Here is a 12,769-nt window from a genome sequence, read left to right as displayed (position 1 = left end):
TCCGGTGAACGGAATCCGGGTGAGCGTTTTCTAGCGAGAAACAAAGCGCCCATAAAATTCTCAAAAAATTTCAGAAAATGTAAAACATTATTCTAAGAAACTTTGATTCTTGGGTCGAAGCGGGATTTCTTACGGTATAGTCCCAACAAATTGTTGAAGCATGTAAAATGGATAAAATTAACGAAAACGTTTTATTGGGACTAAACCGTAAGAAATCCTATTTCGATCCAAGAATTAAAGTTTCTTAGAATAATGTTTTACATTTTCTGGAATTTTTTGAGAATTTTCTGGGCAGTGTTTTTCTCGCCGGAAAACGCCCACCCGGATTCCGTTCACCGGAAAATTTTTTACTTGAGCTTCAGGGATCTTAAAATGACCGTCTAATTTAGACGAGTCTAATAGTATAAAATTTTTCGAAAAACGATATTAGAGATATTGGAAAAATGTATTTTAAAGAAAAGAAATAAAACAATTTTCTCTATCTTCTCTTTCATTTTATTTACCAATTTGCCACCTTGCCCTTTTTAATTATCATCAAAACTACGTAGTTTTGTTATGTCACACAATAAACTCATTGTCACAACTTAAGCCATTGTCACGCTGGATCTCACCTCTCTCTATATATATATATATATATATATAGGTAATAACTGAATCAAAATAACTAATTAATGAACTTTGAATCAAATTAGAAGAAGATAGTTGATAAACCTTGAGGTGTTCATTGGATGGGAGATCAAAATCTAATTGGCTGAGGTCCATCTCTATTTAGGCCTCCAAAATGGTCTCTTGAACCTTAACTCCAGAACAGAAGGCAAGATTTGCATATCCCGAATCTAGAGCCTTCTTTGCAACAGTTGGTGCTCTGGTGTATATATGGTACCTTGACATCTTTCGCTTATTTGGCATCCTTCAGCTAGGAGATAGTAGTCTTGGATGGATATGATCAAATGCTTCTTCCTCGTGCTTATTTAGGTTATTAGAGCACTCTCTGTCTCACCCAAGAGAGATTCGGAGGTGGATAGGTTTACGATTTAAGAGAAAGAATGACTTAATGTATGTGTAGCAATATTTACCTTTATGGCCTTATTATCCATCTCCTTCATCAACATAATACAAGTTTTTCCCTGATCGTGCTCATCTAGATGCCATTTATTATCTGATTATCGAATAAATGGACCAACTCGACATGTCTTTTGCCATTAGATTTGGACAACAAAAAGGGGATATGGGTTATGTTTCTTGACCATCCAAAGTCTCACGTATCACAAGATTTCTAGATTGCTGCTGCTTCTTAGGTGGAGGGGAGTTTTTCTCAAGATCTTTAGAGCCAGATTTCTTCTTAGGTGAAAAACCCATACTTTTTCAAGGATGAAAAATACCACACATAAGTAATCGAAATCTCTATAAGAAGGGAAAATGAGTTAAAAAGCTAAAATGATAAACATATTTGATTACATGGCGAATGGCTTGAGTATCGTAGGAACTTAGGACGCCCGATTTCCTTGTCCCAAGCGATCAAGGATTTGCTGCTGGGGTAGTCCTATAACCCGCATAAACGTAGTTGGTGGAGCTATGTTATGAAAGTTGCATCCTCGGGTCTTGGTTCTTCGTACGAGTCTCAGTTATTTTTACGATTGAAGTTCTAGGTATGAGGGAAGTTTCTACCCATTCCTTAATGCATTTTTTTAAACTAGGGATATGTAGTGTGTACACCAACATATTTAATGGTCATTTTAGAGAACATGTCTCTGATCCTTGGGATAGGATTCTTAATTACTCATTTTCTTTTAACTAGCCTAAAACTAGCGATTTCCATTTTCTCGTCGAAAGCAAAATCCTCAGGGTTGGGGTCAGTTTGTGTGGCAAATGACATTGGATGAAGTGTCATTGAAGTATGGTAAGTTAAGTCGAGTGAAGTACGCTAATGATATATAAAATACTTTGTTGTGTTTGGAAACAAAGTAAAATAAATGATGGTTTGATAATGTTGTTGAACTTGGTTTGATAATAAAATAAGGTATTTATATTAAACATAGAGTGGCGAAAATAGAATAAGAAGTTGAATATAAATAAAAGGCTTAATATATCAGTTTCCCTCTGAACTTGTCCAAAAAACTTGATTGACCCGTAAACTTACATTATGTCTCATTATCCCCTAAACTTACTTAATGTATCATGATTAAGTCCTTAAATCCATAAAAACACCATAAAAATGTATAAAATAGAAAGTTAATTTGTTTCAGAGATTTAAACTAGGCTTTTATTTATTAAGTTTTTATTTTTTTTACATATTTAGACAAATTGAAATTTATACCACTTTAAACAAATTCAAGGGGCAAATAGATCATTGTAAGCAAGTTTAACTGATCAATAGGCCACTTTAAACAAATCCATGTGACAATAAGTTATTTTAAATAAGTTAAGAAGGCTAATGAGACACTTTGTAAGTTTATGAGGTTAATCGACATTTTGGGACAAGTTCAGAAGGTTGTTGATGTATTAAGCCCAAATAAAATCACCAAAATCTTAGCATCACTTGCAATTCTCTTTACTTACACCTCCTCAACAAACAAACAAAAGGTAAGGCTGCTACATCCTGAGTTTGGGTGTCTAGGGTATTGGCTCATGTTAACTTCCCATTAAAACCAAAACAAAGAAACAAGAAAAATAGAAGAATATGAGAACTACAAATACGAAATTAGGAGGGAACCGAGTCTAATCAAATATCACATCAAAAAGCCAAAAAAGAAAGATAAGTAGGAAGTAAAGCTACTTGATTTAAAGAAAGAAGAGAATGCGATGTGAAGAAACCTTTCCATTTATAGGTATTTTCATCAAACTACAGTCTGGATAGATAAGCACCTCAAAGTGCTTTTGATAGCAAGTGAATTTCTTGAAAACTCTGCCAAATGTTCTATACCCGTATGATATATGGCAGTTGTAAGACATACACCTGAAAAAGTACAACGATGACACATTCCTAAAGAGCCAATGTGCATAGTAGCTTCTTATTGGGACATGGAGCCTCCAAATCCTACCTCAATTGAGGACTATAAAAAGGGATGTTAAGAGAGCCTTCAAATATGTACAAAACCCTATCCTCCATCTCGTTTTATATTCTTGAAAATGTTATTGACCTACATCAAAGTATCCCCAGCCGATCACCGACACCCTTCTTATTTTACAGAAAGCGATCGGACTAAGAGAAAAATCTAAAAACCCGACCACCAGAAATCTTCAAAAATATCACCAGATAAACTATAAATTTATATTAACTAATTATAATTCACCAATAATCAATCAATTTTGAAAGGTAAAGATAACCGTTTTGTTATAAAATTCAAGCTGGAAATGAACTTAAAAGGGGAAAAAACTCTCTCAAGAACCATTCATCGGATATACAAGACTTAAAGGCCGCAATCATACTTAAAGGAAATGAACTCTAACTGCTCCAACAAACACGTCCTATAATTTTTTTTTATTTGCTTTTCTATGGACAGTTGAATTGATTTGCTACAAGGTTTCCAGAATAGAGTTGATATGTTTTAACACAGTAACAATTTATTAGGCGTGTTATATCAATAAAAATGCAGAGACAGCATTTACGTACCAGTTGTCAATCATTTTACAATGAGAAAGAATCAAAAAGTAGTCTAAGCTCAATTCCTCGCAGCTATGGATGATTGATCAAAATTGCACAACTCAGAACCGACTACTCCTGCTCCTGCTTGAGCTATGCAATGCAAGACTTCATTACAATCAACAACTGTAACTACTCTTTTAAGTTAATAGATATGGCATTCACCACTCAAGAGATGGATGGAAAGGTTAAAAAAACTCAGACTGAGACAGTCTCGTGAAAAACTTCGATTTTGAAGCAGGGTTACAATATGTTCAGTCATTGAAAAAAGTCAACTGTTGCTCTCGAAAAAGAGATGGAAATACTGAAACAAAAGAAAGTTTCATCACCCCATCAACTCAATGGAGTTTCTCTCAACTGGGAAATCATCAAATTCCATCCATGCCACATGATTAGTTAAGCAAAGTTGGACGAGTAACTTGAGGCCTCACAGGTGTCTTCGATGGACTTACCCTTAAAAGATTAAGAGAAAAAGGGGGATGACATTTGTTAGTTCAGTTCAATCAAGCCTGCCTTGTGACAACAATTGAAAAAAAGTTGAAATACCACACCTGATGGGTTGTGTTCCCAAAACCATTCCACTGCAATTCAGGGCAACAATAGCACTTTCTGCCTGTTCATGAAACAAGATCAATCTTGCATTTAGTTTAACATTTCAATCATAAATACTATGTCTACAACTGTAATCTAATTGATGCAGAAATCAACCATTCAATGCTTCCATCAAGAGAATCCGACATGCGATATTATTATTATCAATCACAAGGAGAGATAGAGAGAGAGAAGACTATGCACCAAGCCCAACGATCAAGTATTTCAAAAGTACCATTCTTTTAGCCTGAAACATAGCTAGTTCCTTTCTTTTTTCGTCAACAAAAGGAAACCCAAAGAAAAATACAACACAAGGACAAAAGACTGTCCTTGACCAGCCTTGGCCAAGTTAACCCACAAGCATCTACAAACAGCAAAGGCGAAAGTTCACTAGGACTGTCCAGCACCATTAAGCCTATGTCAACAGATAAACCATGCTGAGCAAGCTAGACGCACATCTGTTACCCTCTACGAGTTTGGAAACAACAAATTGACCAATTCTCTAACCAGCTCTTTAATGGTGAAAATAAGATTATGCGGAGGATGAGCATCGGCATTATTCTATTAAAGGAGAATCACCTCTAAACAGTCTGATCCCACAAGGAGACTTTTAGGAGACGTTTATTCTCATTAGGAGACTTTTATTTAATTCCTGAATTAGTTTTATTCCCATTAGGAGACTGGTTTAGTTTAATTCCTATTTATGTTACAATTCCTATTTTGTCTTGAACTTGTACCATTTAATGGACAACCAGAATGAATAAATACAAGCAGAATTTTATTGTTAACCAAGAGATCAGACTTCTCTCTTAACGAGGTCCAAAGTTTCAGTCTCCCTTTGACAAGCTGAAGATTATTCAAAATAGTATGACCAAGAAATAATGACAAAGAGAAAAGGCAGCTCCTACAGCTAGACTTGTCCCATTTATGGACAACTGGAATGAATAAAAACAAGCAAAATTTTATTGTTACCTATAGATTAGAGCTCTCCCTTAACGAGGTCCAAGGTTTCAGTCTCCCTTTGATGAGCTGAAGATTATTCAAAATAGGTGGACCAAGAAACAATAACAAAGAGAAAAGGTAGCTCCTACAGCTAGAACTTTCAGCTAATCACCCTGTGACAAGATCCATGGCTAGAGAACATAACAAACTCCTTGTCACCAAGTTATTCACATCAAAAGAAATAAGTTGACAGGCTCTGCCTAGACGAAATTGGCCAAACCTTCCATAGGTTCTTCTGTACTTCCCTAATATAAATTTCTTTATATTCATTTAAAAATTAACTATTATTTGCAATGCTAAACACCTAATATTTTCTCTACCAACTACCTTTTAGTCTTTCATAATACGAAAATGATAAGAGATGTTTTTGGCTGTCGAACAGAATTTCATTAATCATTGATTGTATCAAAATTTGAAAGGCCCAACGAATTGGCATATCCCTATTGGGCCATGTCATTTTGGGGGTCAAGAGCATGGCTGACAATCCAAACCAATTTTTCCCATGCACAAATAACATAATTTACCTAGTATGACATTTTTTCACAGGAAGGTTGATAATTCAATATCTCAATGAAAAAGTGCAATTTGATAGCTTGGTCCAACTATTAGCATATCTAGCCGCTATCAATGTTGTCTCTAGACAGAGACACACCTATACGTGTCAGATATTAATATGAATTGGACCTTAACTATTAGCTTAAGCTTTTAGTTCAATTGCTTCTATGAAATTGTATCAGAGACTCTTTGACCAAGTGATCAAGGGTGATCAAGGGTTCGATTCCTGACAACCCATTTGTTGATTCAATGTCAAACATGGTAAGATGGGTCTGCGTTGTTCACGCTTCAAGCCCAGTTGGCATTTGCTTGCGGGAGTGTGTCAGATATTAATATGAACTGGGCTTTAACTATGAGCTTAAGCTTTTAGTTCAATTGGTTTCATGACAGACCTAAATCATTGTATATTCATAACTTTACTGCTCATTTAGACCAGTTTGTCCATATGAGTACATATATCTTTCAGGTTCAACTTCCCATTGTATTTAAATTGTTTAACTTTCAGTGATTTGTATTGAGATCTCGATGTTTAAATGCTTAATTTCAGCTTAGGAAACAAGACCTAGTCAAATCTAAGTCAGTATAGATAATTAAAAAGTCGGTATTCCTATCTCCAACCAAGAACAACTCCAAGTCTCCAAGCATCAGAAAACAGATTTCAAACTATTCATAGGACTTTATTCGCACCGAAACTCATAACCATGAATTATGAAGTAATATATACAAGAATATGTAATTATAGGGACCTTATTCAAAAAAAGCAAGCCAACGTACACACGGATTCACTCCACAAATAAAAAGCTGTTTCAGATGCATATGATAGTGTGATGCCAGATATACTAAGTAAATAGACAAATAATGATTACATGGTAGATGGATGAGAATATGCCTATTTTGTCTCAAGTCATATGCTAAGAAAAGGCAAACTTTAACATGTAGTTTAGCTCTCATAATATACACAACATGTTGAAAAATTGACTCACCATTGCAAATTCAACAAAAGCTATACGAGTTGAATGCACATGATCCCCCAAAAGCCTCAAGCGAGTGACCTAATAATGACAAAACATGGAAAAGGAGGCAGTCAAACAGTGAAAATAATCCTTTACAGCCACATCCCTTTTTGGGCCTAGAGTAAATATTTCTCCTCACCTCACCACATGTTGATTCAAAGAAATTTTTCACTTCAGCTTGAGAAACCTGCACTCACAATAAAACTATTAGATCTTAAATAAAACTTCACTAACAGAAAATCTGAAAAATAAGGATGGATTGAGAAACACAAGGAGAATTTCTCTTAAAACTAGTTGTCAATGTGACTTTTTTACCTTTTTATCAATATTTGTACAGTATACTGTTCGGCTACACATCTCGCGTTCATTTTCTGACTGCATTCAATTACAATCATCAGCAAAAGCCATCTCTTGGGACACAATCTGAAGTCCTTCTAAAGAAAAAAAAAAACCAACATGACCAAACAAATCCATAGAGTTATACCCTAGGGAGAAATGTTGGATTCACTGGGAGGATGGCAGTTTTAGAAGGTAAGACTCTAACTGGATAGTAACCTAGCATTGTCCCACCGAGGTTTAAAGCTTCTCTAGCACCTTCTGTAGTTTAAGATCAAATATCACAAATAAGAAAGGAAAATTACAAATTAATGTGTAAGAATATGTGAAATATTTTAATGCTGCTATTCTAACTTACGATCATCAGCGAACTCCACAAAAGCAAAACGAAGAACTGAATGTGGATCTCCACAGACTCGGCAATCCACAACCTTCAGTTCATGTGAAAAAAAAACAATGAGATCTCAGAACCAAGTCACTGAAAAAATAGAAGTTTTCAAAGTTTGAATTCTTAGTATTGATATTTATGCAATTTTTCTAAATGTTTCTATTACTGACTGTTGACTGTTATTTTACTCCATATTTAGACATGTATCAAGAATAATAATGTCCTATCTAGGAATAATTATATAGGGTTGAGCAGCCTTCCAAAAGTCCATATAAACATCTTTTTGTAAGTCATTTCCTTGTACACAATTAATTTTCTGACGAACTAACAATAGAAGAATGATGACATTGGGTTTTACGCTAGTCAGAGAGATATGATATGATCTTTTACATCCCCGATGCTATATCATTTTTATTCTTCTGTCAAGAAATGCGATCATTCAGAACTACAACTTTAACTTTTAGCTGTATAATGCAGTGCTTAGTCATTTATCCATATTTGAAAACTTATGTTTTACGTTTTGTAAGCCATAAGTCCTTATTTACCATGTAGCTGTAGAACCTAACAGGTAGTATAAAAACCATGATATCCTAGCTAGGTTAATATGATTTCAATTCTCATAAATTAAAACTGATATGTGATACCATTAGGACTTGCATATATTTTGGTTATTTAAGGAATTAAATTAATAATAAAAAGAAGTTTCTAATACAGGAGAGAGGAACAAAAACCTGTTCCATCGAGTCATTTCGCAAATTTGATATTTTACAACTCGAAAACAAAAACCAAGAGCTAGAAATGCTAATCACATCCAAGAGGCACTCAAATTAAAAGAGAGATGCTAGAGGATTCTTCCAGTGAATGTAAACACGTGAGGCATCTAACAACTATATAGAAAAAATGCAATGAGTAAAAAAGACAAACATGCAAGAAGTGGCGGAGCCAGGATTTTAAATAAGTGGTTGAAATATTATGGCGGGATTCATTTTATAAAGGTGGTAGGTTCAATATTATAAATTAGTAGGTCCAATATGATAAAAAAAATTCTATACACAAATTAAGAAAACAAAAATCAGTGGTATCAATTGACTCCACTTTAAAAGGAGTGGCTCCGCCACTGCATGCAAGTACTTTATACATACTATGTATTATGTAATATAATGCATGAATGAAGCTGAAATTATGAATAGCAAGTAAGAACCATGTCATCGGGAATTTAGTAGTGCAAGTATTCCTATTTCTTAATAACCCAATGCCTAACACCAACTCAGGAATTTGGTGTGTCCAAAGTGCATAAACAGACATGTACTACTTTATATATATTAGGATACAGGAATGAAGTGGCAGTCCATTAGATTTAACGGCTAATAACCATGTCATTGGGAATTTCAATTGTCTAAGTAAACCTATTACTTAACACCGTCCAGTCCAAGGTACAGAACAGAAAAAAAAAGATGAAGATATAATAGATGTTGGTAGTATAAACATTTGTCAAATTTGACTAAATGGAAAATGTTGACTAATGAGACTTCGTTAAAAAGATGGGATCAGTTGAAAATCAAAATTAAAGGTATTGAAATCAGAGATTTGATAATTTCAGAAATTAAGTCATGAAAAGTGCTGGTGTAAGAATGTCAATTCAACCTGGATCCAAGAAAAAAATCATTGAGGGAAAACACAGTAATACTCATCTATCAAAAATGTCTATTACAGTAATCATAAACAACTATTGACTAATATGAGTACAACACTGTATAAAAACACAACTCATACATCAGGTTCAGAAATCAATTTCTATATTCCTTTAAGAATATCATACAAAAATTTTGTTAGCATTTGGCATGTGTTTGGGCTAACATTCATTACAACCTATATCACCAAAATACACTGCCATATTTTACAAAATACACGTTAGTAGGAAAGATACATTGGAATCCTATATGTGAAAATGGGAAGGAATATGAACTTCAAAATATCTTTTATACACTACAAATACAATATAACAGAATATGATTTAAAATTATGAGTAAAGATGACAACCCCTTGAAGATATTAACAATAAAGTGAATGCAGAGACTAATTCGAATAAATTACATCCAATACAAGACCAGAAAATAGCTTTCAAGATAAAGAAAGGAACCTTGCAACTTAACATTTAAAACACACCCCACAGGGCCGCATCTAGATTGATCGACTTGGTTCAATTTAACTTTATTCTTTTCAGCTTTGAGCTGCAAGATGATTTCTAAACCAAGACTAATAGAGAGAGACACACACACAGAGAGAGGGAGAGAGAGTATGTGTGCACCAATCGGTATTAAGAAATGACCGGACAATGATGCTAAGCCCCAATTGAGAAAACCACGAAAAGTATTATCTTCCAGAGTTTGAACTGAAAAGGTTAAAATATATTCAACAACCCCATCGTGATAATCTCAAATATAACTACCCATTTTAAGGAAATAGTTGTGTTGTGCATCCAACATATCTAATACTAGTTGATGGACCAATATTGATTTCACAAATCCTCATAAAGACATTAGTAGATTGCAGCCCGTCAATAATTTAAATAGTGTTGTTTTTTACTTGTAAAGCTATGCATTCATCAGAGCAAATTTATACCATGCTGTGTGCGTACATAAACTGATATAATTAAAGGAAAACAGATGATGGTCAATTTTCTAGATGAAAATTTATACCACGAGGAGAAAAACTATAGGCACACATCACTTGTGCAGACATAAGGTTCAGGTTTAGAGAAAGAAAGATATAACTGAAGCAGCCAAAACAACTTACTTGTCCACAACTACTAAATAAGCCAGCAAGCCTCTCTTCAGTTACCTAAATTAAACAGAAGATATTCACTTTAAAGTAATTTCCATGATCTTGGACAGCAAAATAAATACTTAGTTAAGGCAAGGCATTAAGAATACATAATCTTTCCATTAAAGTTAAGAGCATACATGCTGATCAATGTCGGAAACATATACTGTTCGTCTAATACTGTCTTCTCGTTGCGCTTTATATGCTCTACCATTCAACCTTCTTTTCCCCTGGTTGTAGCTGTTTCTCCTCTGAAAATGCAAAAACAAACTTCAGTGGTTGTAAACTCAAGGCCTAACTTGTCAATAAGAGAGTAGAATAAATTATTTTTCCAAAAATCAATATTTTTAAAGCAAGTTTGATATTTGTCTCTATCCAAGAAATCATTTCAAAGCATTACTATTTGAAACTATAATATACAATAAGAATGAAAATGAAAACAAAATTGTTGATTTGCCAAAAGTTCTAATTCAATTTGAAATTTAAAATTGGAATAATTGGGAACAAATGCAACCAAGAGAGCTCATGAATATATAATCCAGCCAGAAAAGTTGAGCAGAGCAAACAGGATACATATAAATAGAGGGGAAAAGGGCTGCAATGTTCAATTCTATGGACGAAACTAAACTAGAAATTGAGATGAACACACGTAAAACATTGTTTGCAAACCAATTAAGAAGCAAAACCACATCATACCAATGATGATCAAAATTGAAGTTCAATAAATTCTTAAAAAACCTCAAAAATCTCGGTTCCCTATGGGGTTGTATATGGGAATTCAGATATATCAAAATAGCATTACAAGAAAACATAGACTAATTTTAAAGAGCAGCCACCCATACTGGATTGTTGCAAGTGCATGCTTAGTGATCAACAGATAGATGTAAAACCTCAAAACCCATTTAGACTCGAGGCCAGCACATACCGGTTTCAAGAACTTAATCCAAAAATTTAACAATAATTCAAAAAGAAAAAAAAAAAAGAGGAAAACAGCCAATCCACCCAATTTGTCAAAACAGAAACTAAACTTAAAAAAAAAAAAAAAAAACATAACTGCAATCAATAATAAAGTATAGGAATTAAAGTAAGAAGTCTGTAGAAACATTGAAAAGGAAAAAGTGCGATCAAAATGGAGACGATCAGCAACAAAATAGTACCCTTCGATTAATGGGGAAATTATCATCGGGCGATTGCTTATTGGGCACAGGAAAATCATTCTGATGGAAAAGGCCTTGGGTCTTCTTAATTGCATTGAAAGAAGAAGGGAAAAATTCCTTGGCTAAAGGATTCAATTTTGTGAACATGTCCACAAGCTTTTGGACAGTGAATTCAGAATCCGATTTAGGCTTAACATCGGAATCCAAATTCTTAGTGTCATTGTTGTTGTTATTGTTATTGGCAGCTGCTGCAGCCTCAGCGTTGATCTCAGCAACCGCAGCCATGAGAGGAGCAAAAAAAAAAAACTCAAAAATCTGAACAATAAATATTAAAATAGAATAGAAGTTTATTTTATTATTGAATTGAGAAGAAGATCAAAGATCAATAACAAACTTTATATTAGTTTCTTTATGAAGTAGTGAATAAAGGGAGAGAAAATCTGATGAGAAATGGAATAATTGAGAAATTTTAGGCTAAAAATAGAGACTCATTAAAGTGAGATGAAGAAGGCGACAAAATTCACAGAGAAAAGCAGAAATAGAAAGAACAGAGAAATGTGTGGGAAAGAAATGATTATTATTATCAAATTAAATCTGAGAGAGAAGGTTAGGGTTTTTAAGGAGAGAGTGAAATAGAAGAGAAGAGAAGAACAGTTAGGCTTTTTATTAATAATTTTAATTAATTAATTTATGAAATAATTTTTGTTTGGTTCTGTGATACTATACGAGAGAGAGTGAGTGACAGTGTGAATTGAAAAGCGTATCAAAGTGAGGGACGTTAGTAATAGGACTAACGTATGATGACATCACCCAACGAATAAACAAATTGCTACTTAACTAATTTTCATTTATTACTTCTATCTCTAAATTTGTTAAATCATTAATCGAGGCTTTTACAAGCATCAAAAAGGAAGCTTGAAATATAAATATTATGGTAGATTAATCAGTTCATTAATAAAAAACAAAAAATCATTAATAAATTCATTTAATTCAGTTAATTATATTTCGATTAATCTCTTATTTTGATTGGTTAGTTTATATTTTGATCGGTTAACTATTAGTGACTTTTTGTAATAAATATAATTTTAAATATATAATTATTCGCTTTAAAATAAATATATAATTAAATAAAGGGTAAAGTTCAAACAAAACCCCTATGGTTTCATTAATTTTCAGATAAAGGATTTTGGTTTACTTTTTATTAAAACGATAACTGAAGTTTTCAACTTTAGCAAAATAAGGACTTTTTCGATTGATACTA

At 33.5% G+C, this 12,769-nt stretch overlaps 1 protein-coding gene across 1 annotated transcript; it reads right to left on the bottom strand.

Moving 5' to 3' along the window:
* Nucleotides 1-3,466: 3,466 nt before the first annotated feature.
* On the bottom strand, nt 3,467-12,162 carry LOC136218619 (polyadenylate-binding protein-interacting protein 9-like). Its single transcript, XM_066005621.1, has 10 exons — nt 11,509-12,162; nt 10,492-10,602; nt 10,325-10,369; nt 7,499-7,571; nt 7,289-7,401; nt 7,120-7,179; nt 6,944-6,991; nt 6,775-6,843; nt 4,195-4,256; nt 3,467-4,096 (listed from the first exon to the last, which is right to left on the bottom strand). The coding sequence occupies exons 1-10, from the start codon at nt 11,791-11,793 to the stop codon at nt 4,036-4,038; spliced, it is 927 nt and encodes a 308-aa protein (XP_065861693.1). The 5' UTR covers nt 11,794-12,162; the 3' UTR covers nt 3,467-4,035.
* Nucleotides 12,163-12,769: the final 607 nt, after the last annotated feature.

Source organism: Euphorbia lathyris, chromosome 2 (assembly GCF_963576675.1).
Source record: "Euphorbia lathyris chromosome 2, ddEupLath1.1, whole genome shotgun sequence".
NCBI classification, from domain to species: Eukaryota; Viridiplantae; Streptophyta; class Magnoliopsida; order Malpighiales; family Euphorbiaceae; genus Euphorbia; species Euphorbia lathyris.
This window is presented reverse-complemented; position numbering and strand designations above follow the sequence as displayed.

Excerpts from the sequence above, each read along its gene's own strand:
- LOC136218619 (XM_066005621.1), bottom strand. The coding sequence starts at position 11,793 with ATGGCTGCGGTTGCTGAGATCAACGCTGAGGCTGCAGCAGCTGCCAAT. Across the intron at positions 10,370-10,491 it reads TTTCCGACATTGATCAGCAT|GTAACTGAAGAGAGGCTTGC; the intron begins GTATGCTCTTAA and ends TGTTTAATTTAG. Across the intron at positions 4,097-4,194 it reads TTGGGAACACAACCCATCAG|GGTAAGTCCATCGAAGACAC; the intron begins GTGTGGTATTTC and ends TAATCTTTTAAG.